General features: G+C 43.6%; 1 protein-coding gene across 2 annotated transcripts in view; it reads right to left on the bottom strand.

Annotated features, from left to right (window-relative positions):
• Positions 1–3,236: 3,236 nt before the first annotated feature.
• Positions 3,237–11,890, bottom strand: part of Reep3 (receptor accessory protein 3) — an 82,460-nt gene continuing 73,806 nt past the window's right edge. Inside the window, exons 7-8 of one of the 2 annotated variants that reach the window (NM_001106386.2) lie at positions 5,979–6,124; positions 3,237–4,911 (exon numbers count right to left, since the gene is read on the bottom strand). In NM_001106386.2, coding sequence (NP_001099856.2) covers positions 4,855–4,911; positions 5,979–6,124 — 203 coding nt within the window. In that variant the 3' untranslated portion in view covers positions 3,237–4,854. Of the gene's footprint in view, positions 4,912–5,978; positions 6,125–9,154; positions 9,543–11,890 lie in introns of those variants that run through there. The other variant, XM_087597181.1, reaches the window with a different exon arrangement.

The following is an 11,890-nucleotide window of genomic DNA, read 5'->3' as shown; positions in this document are numbered from 1 at the left end:
GTTCACTGTGTTCTTTTGAATTTCTATTTAAATTTATAGCCCCTGTTTGATCATGGCAAGGGTAAGCCTCATAAAAAGGCTAAGAACTGTAACTTATAACTCCATCTTCAATGCTATCTGAAGGGGTTGGGGATTTAGCTCAGTGGTAGAGCACTTGCCTAGCAAGCGCAAGGCCCTGGATTCGGTCCTCAGCTCTGGAAAAAAATAAAAAAGACAAAATCAATGCTATCTGAAAACTAACAAACACTGTGTGTCACAATGAAGTAATATAAGGGAAGTTTGTGGGGTTTTTTTTTTTTTTTTTTGTCTTTGTTTGTTTGTTTGTATTTTGAGACAGTATTTCTCTGAGTAGCTCTGGCTGTCCTGGAACTCACTCTGTAAACCAGGCTGGCTTCAAACTCAATGATCTGCCTGCTTCTGCTTCCTGAGTGTGTACCACCCCCACCCAGCACAAGGGAGCTTTTAGAATGGGATTTATCTTCAAAGTCAAAACCCGGTGCAGACAAACCTCCTCTGACTCAGGGACAGAGAGAACTCCAGAAGACTCATGGCATCCATAAACCTGAACTTTCTATTATGGTTGATGCTGAAGACGGTCGGTCTGTCAATCAATGTGACGGGAGTTCCTGCAGTGTTGGGCCCTGCCTCTGTCTGTCTAGCATCCAGACTTCACAGCCCAGGACTCCTTCCTCAGCCCTTTACAGGAATTAACAATGGTCATGATTTGTTCTGGCAGCTTGCAAGCTGAAGCACATAGATATGCTGTCTGTTACTAATAATGAATAAGAAAGAGTACCAATTCACAGAGTCCGACCATACATATTCAGACACATAAAGAAAAAAACACTCAGCTGCCACTAATAAAATGAGTTTACTTTATTGTAAAAGTTTCCCAAAACACACATGCAGAGCCACCCACATATGGGGCTTTAACAGAGATCTTATAAAATTATTTCCGCTTAAAGTATTAAAGTATACAGAGATAAAAATATTAGAAAAGAAAAAATGTTAAGTCAAGGTTAATGCTCAAAAAGGGTCAATACCCAATATTTAAAAAGGGTCAATCTGCAGAATTATTGCTAAAAGACTAAGCTTAGAAGTACTTAGGGAAAAAGATACTATCTTTTCAGAAAACTTTAAAATCTCAGGGTATGTGTCTTAAGAAATACTACAAACCACAAAGCAATGACCCTCTGAACATTTACCTGTTTCACAAGTAAATCAACCTAAAAGGAAGAGGTCAGAGGAAACAGCCTAGGAATCAGAACTCAGATTTCTGTATTTAGATCTCTTCAGATCTCCTTAGTTTTTCCAATGGCAATCAACAGTCCAATAAAAAACTTACAGTTAATATAAGACAGTATTAGAGTAATACCACAAAGGTTCAGGCATTTCTCCAAAGTATAGACAAGAAGGAAGATACATGTAGCCAATGTCTGACATAATTTGAGAATATTTACATGCTTTATAACACTGTGGAAGTCTTTGGTGGTGACACACGGAGTAAGATCCCTGAAAAGACATGAGTAGTTAGTGCTGTTCCATCCCTCCATGTGCTAAAGTGTTTATTGCTAGCTACGATCACAAGAGTTTATTTTTTTTTAGCCATATAAAACACAGAGTGATGTGTGTGTGGGGGGACCTACTGGGGACCGAGATGGCCTTATATAATTGCTTATTTAGTATTCAGCTTATTTCTGATTTTTGTTATTCACAGATTTATTTTTTTAATTTCAGATGACGTGTGTGTGCATCCATGAGGTGTGTTCACCTGCACACCCTGGGAAATCAGAGGAAGGCGCCCGATCCCCTAGAGCTGGTGCTGAAGGCAGTTGTGAACTAAATACTTGGCATAGGCGCTGAGAACTGAACCCAGGTCCTCTGTAAGAGCACTATGTGTTCTTAAAACATCGAGCCATCTCTCCAGCTATACTGAAGGCTCCCTTTAATACCAGAAAGGAAAACGAGATACTGTATAGACTTATATCAAACAACAGTTAAGTACAGGGAATGTTAAGTATTAGTGACCGCACTGAATGACTGGATACTAAGATAAAATACTATGAGGCTCTAATTTTTGGATAAATGTCAAAAGGCAGAGAAACAGGGCCTAAAACAGGTTTGTGCATCACATGCTGGTGATATGGGTAAGTCAAGGCACCGTGGTTTATGAATAAGTTTACATCTCGAAAAAAATCAGCATACTCAAAACCAGAAACAAACAACGTGACCTGATCCACTTTAAGAGAAACAACGCAAAAGTGCTCTAGCTCAGTATAAGAAGTTCAGAGAAAAGGGCGTGCTGGGACATGAGACGATGCGGACAGAAACAGAGTGTGGTAGGACAGTCATCAAGTGCATATGAGCGTGTGTACTGCAGGGACAAGCCCGAGCCGGGACTGGGAGGGAGAGTGGGAGTGAGCAGATCAGCCAGCAATAGTTCTGAGTCAGGTCAGGTATCATTGCTTGAGAGTTTTGATTCTAGAATGTGATGGTTCTCCCAATTTAAAGAGCCTGTGAAGTAAGAATATAGAGCCAAGCACCTCTAATCTCAGCTAAAGGCTGAAGCATCCATATATTTGGGGCAAGCCTGGGCTACATAGTGCATTTCAGGCTGGCTAGAGTGAGACTGTCTCAAAACAACTTGGGCATGGTGGTGCACACCTTTAATGCTAGCATCAGAGAGGCGGTGGCAGTTGGATCTTTATGAGTTTGAGGTCAGCCTGGTCTATAGAGTGAATTCCGGAACAGCCAGGGCCACACAGTGAGACTCTGTAAACACCGCCACCAAACCAACAAATCAAAAGAAGAAACAAAGAGTGTGCAGACTCATTACAGAATAGGTAAGTTTGTTTTAGCCATCTTTTGTTTCAGTTCTGGGATTGAACTCAAGGCCTTGTGTACCTCAAGCATGGTATCTATCTGTAGCTAGGAAGGGTAAGTTTGTTTAATACTGAGACTGGACTTGAAAAAGATACAATCTTACCAATCTGTCCCCATGGAGACAAAATAACTTGCTCTACTTATCAAATCACCGGATCAGGTAACATGGCCTCTGCAAGGCAAACCACCCATGCTGCACTGGTTCAGAGCAGGTCTGGTCCAGGTGAAATGAATAGCACTCTGTCAAATATTTATTATGGGACTTTATTTTATAGCTGTTTGAATAGAAATTAAAGAACCCTTCTAGAAACGAAGAGGCTATTAGTCAAAGCAAAGTAGATGGAGATATGAGATTAAATTTGGGAGGGAAAAAATTAAATTTTTATTTGGTGTTAAAAATATTAACAATGTGATTCAGTTTAGAAAATATCCGTAGCATCAAGAGGAGTCATGTGTGGATGCCACTCAGGCACCCCCACGTAAGTAAATATTGTTCGATGTTGAAATTTTGATTATTCATCACCCCTAATATGATTTAGTGTCCATAATGCCCAGTTAGTAAGGTAACCTAAAAAGAGCCGAGTTCAATCCCTCTATATCTCTTAGATTAACAAGATGGTCCTTATCTGGAAGCCTGGGTTATGTAGCATCAATGATGTTTGTGTTTTACCCTGACACTCATCTTCAGAGAATACCCTCAGGCAGGAAAAGATCTAAAAGATGTTAGTCACTGCCCGGTCTGTAAGGTAGCATGAACATCTGCCGAGCTTGGGAATGGAGGGTGGCCACTGGGATTCCCATGATTTAGAATACACTAAGTACTACACTGGTCTATGACTATTCCACAAAGCTAGTCATTTACTTATTTATTTACATTTTATGTGCAGTGGGGTTTTGCCTGTGCGCATATCTGTGTGAGGGTGTTGAGTCACTTGGAGTTGGATGGCAGACAGTTGTGAGCTGCCATGTGGGTGCTGGGACTTGAACCATGGTCCTCTGGAAGAACAGCCAGTGCTCTTAACCAGCCACCTCTCCAGCCCCCAAAAACTAATTTTTTAGAATAATGTAATTTGCTGTTGATAAAAACACATCGAGTTCAACTATGGAAACTGGTTAATGTTTGCGGTAACTTCTCAGATGTCAAGAATATAATTGAAAGACAGCTCAAATTAGCCAGGCGTGATAACACCTGTTATCTCAGCAATTGTGAGGTGGTAGCAGGAAGAGATCAGGAGTTCAAGGCCGCCCTTGGGCTATGAGACCCTAATTCAAAAACCAAAACCAAACAAAGGAGTAAAAAGTTAACAGTTACATGTCTCTACATAAGCTGAATGAATTTAACAAATGAAACAAACCCATAGGCAAAGGAGATGATGCAGTTTCAAGGCCTAATCCTCACATGTCAGAATCTGACAGACAACAAAAAAGACAGCCTCGATACAATGTAAAGTAAATGTACAGCCGTAAACTAAGTAAACAATTTTCAAGTGTGCAAAACTAGCCCGGAAAGTGCTACATGGACACCTGGTTTTCAAATAATCTGTTTTAAAAACTTTCAGCTCATGGTGGAAAGTTTCAAAGGCTTAAGGAAGGACACGGCACCATCCTATGGTATGACGTAAACAGAATGCAACACCAGAACGGCAGGTGTATCCTGCTGCAAAGACTTTTTACGTATGCCCTGGTCTGTGCTTTATCTTTACATCTCAGGCACTCAGTGTGGCTGCTGACATCAGGAGCGTGATTCCCTGTCACTTTTGCTATGTACACATACATTAACAAACCTTATATGACTACGCTTAGCAGTTCAAAATCTAAAAGTAATTGTTAAAGAAACACGAACTATTTAAAGTCATTACGTAGACCCCGTCATCGCCACAAAATTAAAGTGTTAAGTCCTGAATACGTCGTGTTAGAAAATGAAGTTGATTTGTTACATTTATTTGTCTTGAGATGGGTGTGGTGTAGACACTAGAAATACACCTGTGGTCTCTTCTTCACTTTATATTTTAGTGAACCGTACCGCACCTGAAGAAAGAAAAGGGTTAGTGTTAACAACAGGCAACCCAAAAGAGCTATGTATGAGAAGGCCGTAAGGATAAGTTACTCTGTATATTGACTGAAGCTAACTAAACTAAACCAAACGAAACCAGGCACACTGATTACTTCTTAAAATTAGGAAGGCTTTAATAGTTCATCGCCATAGGAACCCTTTTTCTCATCTGACATAAAGAACCAGCGTCCTTGTCAACTGCTTGGGAGGCCCAGGCTGAAGGACTATAAGTTCAAGATCTACCTGGGCCACAGAATGAGCTCAGGGCCAGTATGGACAACTTATTGAGTTCTCACCTCAAAATAAAATGTCCTGCCAGTGTAGCTCAGAAACATATAGTTCTTGCAAAGCCTGCACAGGGTCCTTGGTTCAATTGCAAATACAGCACCCAAATTAACCAACCAACCAACCAATCAATTAGCCAAAAATCAACCAACCAGTCAGTCAGTCAGTCGGTCAGTCAGTCAGTCAATCATCAAAGCAGCTCCCTGGCAAGCAATCTCCTTAAGAACCCTTACAGACATGTAGCTTGTGATGTGATAGGTGTGTGTAACATATGACTTTACCAATCTCAGATTAAGACACTGACTTAATAATACTTATGTTTTGCTGAGTACAAAGTCAATCAATGAACCTGGCTCCTCCTTCATTTCCTTAGCTCAAGGACACCACATGATTATAGGTAAGCGGCTACTATGTAATCATTTGTTGAAAGCAAGACTATGCAGTTAATTCTGTTAGCAGCTTTCCTTGCTTATGGATGGGAAGCAACAAAGATTCACAGTAATTGTGGGGTTTGCTACGTGGGAATGCCACTTTCTATGTAGTGCACATGCTAAAAAGTTTCCCATTTCGAAATTTCCAGAAAAAAAAAATCCCTAGAGATCCCTAAACACACCTGCTTTTAAAAAAGAATTTTAACCATAATGCTACACTCTCATTTGAATCCTTCATTCGCCGATCATGTACCAGCTGGGATGACAAGGTAGGAGGGAATCCCTCGCACACGTCCTGAGGAAAAGCATTCCCAATGCACACTGACCTCTTTGCGGCCTTTGATGGTCTTGACAGACTTCATGCTCTGGGACCGCCTCAGCCCCTTGTGAGTCACCATCTCGTCATCGGAGAACGGCCCCTCAGCTTCTTCGTCTGTTTGCTCACTTCCGTCTTTCAGCGGAATTCCATAGGCTACACAAACGGACAGGGCCAGTGCTTTAGTCAGAGGACACCAGTGAGCCTGCCTCTTCATCTGCCTGGCACTGAGGGTCTATCTGGGGTCTCTCCTCCCGCTCACATGGCCCTTCCCAGTGAACTTCTGCTTCGTGCACTATTCTAGATAAAGATCACAAGAGTCAGCTCCTCCATGAACTTCTCCCTGGTTGGTTTTACTCATTGCTTGATACATTTTGGGGATGGGTCTCCTTTTGTGGCTCAGGCTGGGCTGGAATTCACAGCAATGGAACTGTGTCTAACAGCCATTACCATTTCACTATGACTATTGTTTATTTAAAAAATAAACCAGAGGGCTGGGGATAAGAGTGGGTAAGAGCTCTTGCATAAGCAGAAGGAGCTAGGTTCAGATCCTAGCATTCAAGTAAAAGTCTGGGCATGATCCACCGGATTCCTGCAACTCTACAGCTGTGTGTGTGTGGCGTGCACAGATAGAGACAAGGGACAGGATGTCTGGGGGCTTCCAGGTCATCAGCCTAGCAGTAATACACAAGCCCCAGGTTGAGGTAGAGACCCTGCCTCAAAGGAAAACAGTAGAGAGTCATAGAGGAACACACAGCTCATAGCTGGGTGGGATGCACACCGGCAGCATTAAGGACTCAAGAAGCAGGGGAGGATGACGGATGTGTGTTTAAGGCCAGCCTGAGCTACAAGGTCAGACCCTGTGTCAACACAGCAAAACCAGGCCTGCCAAGGTGACTCAACCCGAGTTTGAAATGGCATGGGAAAAGGTAGGAGAGGGTTGTGTTTATAAAAGATAAAGGGAGATATGTTATATGGGGGTCTGGGGAAAGGGGGGATGCCTCAGTGGGTCCATGCTGAGGCATCCCTTCCCCCTGAGGGACCAGCCACACGATGGTATAGTATAGAATAGTTTATTCAGGGCATGGAGAGGGGAGTTAAGAAGGTGGTGGAGAGAGAGAGAGAGGGAGGGAGGGAAAGAAGGGAGAGAGGAAGGGAGAGGGAGAAGGGGAGGAGTAGAGGCTGGCCATGAGCACATGGAGAGAGGGGGGAGGGGAATGGGCAGAGAAGGGACAAGAGGGCGAGAGCAAGAGAGAACAAGAGAGCGAGGAGGGGGCAAACAGCCTCTTTTATAATGAGTCAGGCACACCTGGCTGTTGCCCAGTAACTGTGGGTGGAGCTTAGAATGCTAACAGAGAGAATAACTGCAGAGTTGTCCTTGGACCTCCAAGTGTACAAACACATTAAAAAAATAATATATATGATTTAAAAAACCAAACCCTGCCAGGTGGTGGCAGTGCACACTTTCGGTCCCAGCACCGGGGAGGCAGAGGCAGGTGGAGCTCTGAGTTTGAGGCTAGCCTGGTCTACACAGTGAGTTTCAGGACGGCCAGGGCTATACAGTAAAGCCCTAAAAAAAGCAAACCAAATGCCAAACTGAAACAACAATAATCAAGAACAAAGCCAAACTCTCACACAGACACACCCACACAGACACACACAGACACACACAGACTCACACACAGACACACACACAGACACACACATACACACAGACACAGATACACACACACAGAGACACACACAGACACACACATACACACAGACACACACACACACAGAGACACACACAGAGACACACACAGACACACACACAGACACACAGACACACACACACAGATACACACACAGAGACACAGACAGACACACACAGACACACAGACACACACACACAGACACACACAGACTCACACACAGACTCACACACAGACACACACACACATACACACAAACAAACCCCAACAACAAAAAAATCCATTGAATCTCCTAAAAATTAATACCCACAACTTGTTAGAAAGAAAACAATAACAAGAAAACAACCAAAACCCAGAGAAAAGGATTAGCTAGGTTGTGAAGTTTCTCATCTGTTGATGTGGGCTGGAAGCAATCCCCTACGGAGTGTTTTAGGCTGTCATTTATGCCTTTGACTTTAATTAAGACCAAAGCCCCTCCCCCACTTATCACATTGTTGGTCAACTCAGAATGACAGGGTAACCTAAGAAAGACCCAAAGGGGCTAAAAGTGGGAAAGTGAGTTCACTGATACACTTACAGCACTGACGAGACCTGGGAGGTTTCAGTTCCAAGAAACCACAAGCCGTAAGACAGATCTTAGCAGAGACACCTAACACCAAGGTCAGCCATGGACCACAGGGCCAGCTGAGGGGCTGTTATGTGGACCTTTAAGTACTTATGTCTGACCACTGTGCAAGCATCCGGGAGGGCTGGCTCCTGTAAGAGGTCTAGGAGTATTCCAGGCTTAGAGTCAGGAGCAAGAACACCCCACTGCTGCAGGTAAGGGCTTCAGCATCAGACACTGTCGGGATAACAGGTCAGTATTTATTGCTGGGCACCACTCTGGAGATTGTGATTCACCAGCCCTGGGTTGGGGCCTAGATGAGCATCTCTAACAAGCCCTGGGGATGATTAGTGCTGAGACCCAAAACCTGAGGCTGAGGGGGAGGGGGAAGCCAGACAAGGGCCAGGCTGAGGCCGTGGAGACCGGTGCAGTCACATGGCCTCCAGAGGTTTTAAATCCCTTTCTAATAAAGATAAGGAACAGAAGATAAGGGCCCAGGAGGAAGCAGGGATGGATTTTCTGTCAAGAAAATGACATGGGATAAATGTCACTACTCAGCTCTCCTGGGACGCTGAGACTTACAATGCAAACTTCGAGCAGTTGCTAATACACTTTTTACTCTCATAATAACACAAATGACTTCCATTACATTATCAGGCAAGTACATTTTAGGCCTGCCAAGCATCTAAGCTAGAAGTCAGGAAGGATTTGGAAGTAGGACCAGGTATTATTGGCTGGAATGGCTTGTTTTCCTCTGGCAGTCAGTCAGAAACAGTGTATCCCAGGAAGAAGCAAGCCTGAATGTGGAGGGCAGCAGAGACGGACGGAAGGAAGTTCAGGGAAGCCAGGGAGATGGTCCCTGTGTAATATTCTAACAAGTGCCAGAATGTATATGAATGAGTCTTTTATTTGTAAAAGATCACTATTGTTTTACTTTATTATTTTATTTATTCATTTATAGGGTTTTTTTTCCAAGACAGGGTTTCCTCTGTGTAGCCCTGGTTGTCCTGGAACTCGCTCTGTAAACATCTGCCTGCCCCTGCCTCCCACGTGCTGTGCCTAAAGGTATGCACCTCCGCCGCCATCACCATCACCACCACCACCACCACCACCACCACCACCGGGCTTTAAAAGATTATGTGTCTGTGCGTCTCTGTGCGGGCCTGTGCATGTAGGTGCAGGTGCCTGCAGAAGCCAGAGGAGGGCGCCAGATCCCCTGGAGCAGGAGTTACAGGAGGCCATGAGCTGAGCATCATGGGGGAAGATAAACTGGGGTCTGCGGGGTGAGAGAAAAGTTACAATTATTTGTGGGTATGCACGGTCATGCCTGGCTATGTGTGACACTCAAGGACGCACTGCAGGGGGTGGTTCTTCCTTTCTGCTCTGTACCTTGGCAAGTTCTCTGCTCCTGGTTGACAGTCCCCAGACAACTCGATGTCATGAAGAGCTGGCTCTTTTTTTCTTTTTCAACTGCCAAATACTTATTTAAAAATTATTCTTGTATAATGAAAGCAAATCAGGAAAGAAATTAGAGGTTGCCATTTCTAGAGAGTTTCCCATTGTATTATTTAACTTTTCAAAAATGAGAGTGTTGTGTTATTTCTGGTTGAATAATAAATTCAAACTAAACAAACAATGTAATACCACCCCACAACCAAACAACAGAACACACACACACCACACACACACACACACACATACACATCCATACACACACACACCACACACACATACACACAATATACTCATATACACACACCACACACACATGCACACACCACACACATATACACAACACACATACATACACACAACACCCAAACAACCATACACACACATACACACATGCACACACATACATATGCACACACACAACACACACATAACACATACACAACCATACACACACACACAACACACACCATACACACACATACACACAACACACACCATACACACCATACACACATACACAACACACATATACACACATACATACACCACACACACACACACACACACACACACACACACACACACACACACACACCATCTCAATCCTTACCATGTCTCCTGTGCCTTTAAAACACAAGCTCAGAAGAGGCACGGAGTTACACTGTCTGATTTCCCCCTTCAGAATCTGGCATTATTAGTTTTCTTGGCTACTAAATCGCCATTTTGTTTACTGTTCTCGTAGGCACCAGGCTTTATGTTACGAGTGAGAGGGACAGTCCTGTATATACAGCTCTGAAGGCTTGTGTCTGGCAGATTGTCAGCCAAAGCCGCTAGTTCATTTTAAACTCATACAGAGCCCAAGAGGCTGGTTCATGACTTCCTCCCTCCCCTCAACTTCCCAGGCTTTTGTAACTGCCTCAACAAATCACCACCAATAATGTGGTGAAGGCATACAGTGGGATTTCTGCCAGCGTCTTGTTGGACACTGGCTGTGGGAACTGCAGCTGCCAGGTGACTCCAGCTCGCCTCAGAGTCTGAGGGCCATACAGAGCGGACACACAGGCTTGTCTGAGAGGCCTCCTTGCTTTAGACACCTGCTGCTTGGCTTTTCCAAGCTTTGACACGAGTGAGCTCTTCTTTGGGTGTGTGGCCCCAGCCCCAGCTGTCTGGGCACAGCTGCATGAGACCCTAAACAGAACTACTTTGCAGAGCCCAGTCACCCTACACTCTGAGCCAAAAAGAGACTCTTGATTGTTTCAGGCAACTGGTTGGGGGCGTTTTGTTACATTGTAATGTATTGGGACAGTTGATTGAGAACGTTCTGGGGGGATAAAAATTATTACTTGGACTACTTTAATTTGGAATATCTTTGAAACCAAAACCTTTTCCATGAATTTCTTGCCTAGACTGCTGAAAATCTGAACCCCTTCTGTGCAATTTACAAGGGGCTCTTTCTTGTTTTCTGTCTATGTATGTATGTACATATGTATGTATGTATATCTATCTATGTATCTATTTATCTATGTATCTATATCTATGTATCTATCTATGTATCTATCCATCTATATATCTATGTATCTATCCATCTATATATCTATGTATCTATCCATCTATCTATGTATCTATCCATCTATATATCTATGTATCTGTCTATGTATCTATGTATCTATGTATCTATGTATCTATGCATGCATGCATGCATGCATGCATGCATCTATCTATCTATCTATCTATCTATCTATCATCTACCTACCTTACCTACTTATTTCCTTCCTTCCTTCCTTCCTTCCTTCCTTCCTTCCTTCCTTCCTTCCTTCCTTCCCCTTCTTCTCCTTTTATTTTGAAAGGATCTCAGTATGTAACCCTGGCTGCCCTGGAACTCTCTTTGTAGACCAGTCTGGCCTCAAACCCAGAGATCTACCTGCCTCTGTTCAGATAAAGGGATGGAACTAGCGGCTTTCTGTATGCTAGGCAAGCACTCTACCAACAGAGCCACAGCCCGGCCTCGGGTCTTCATTCTTAAAAGCATTACTTTTTTTTTCTTTTCTTTTTTTTGGAGCTGGGGACCGAACCCAGGGCCTTGCGCTTGCTAGGCAAGCGCTCTACCACTGAGCTGAATCCTCAACCCCAAAAGCATTATTTTTAATCAACAGTTAGTCTGAGTATAAC

Source organism: Rattus norvegicus, chromosome 20 (assembly GCF_021556685.1).
Source record: "Rattus norvegicus strain SHRSP/BbbUtx chromosome 20, alternate assembly SHRSP_T2T, whole genome shotgun sequence".
Classification (NCBI taxonomy): Eukaryota; Metazoa; Chordata; class Mammalia; order Rodentia; family Muridae; genus Rattus; species Rattus norvegicus.
Note: the sequence above shows the minus strand (reverse complement) of the source record. Positions and strands in the feature narration are given on the sequence as shown.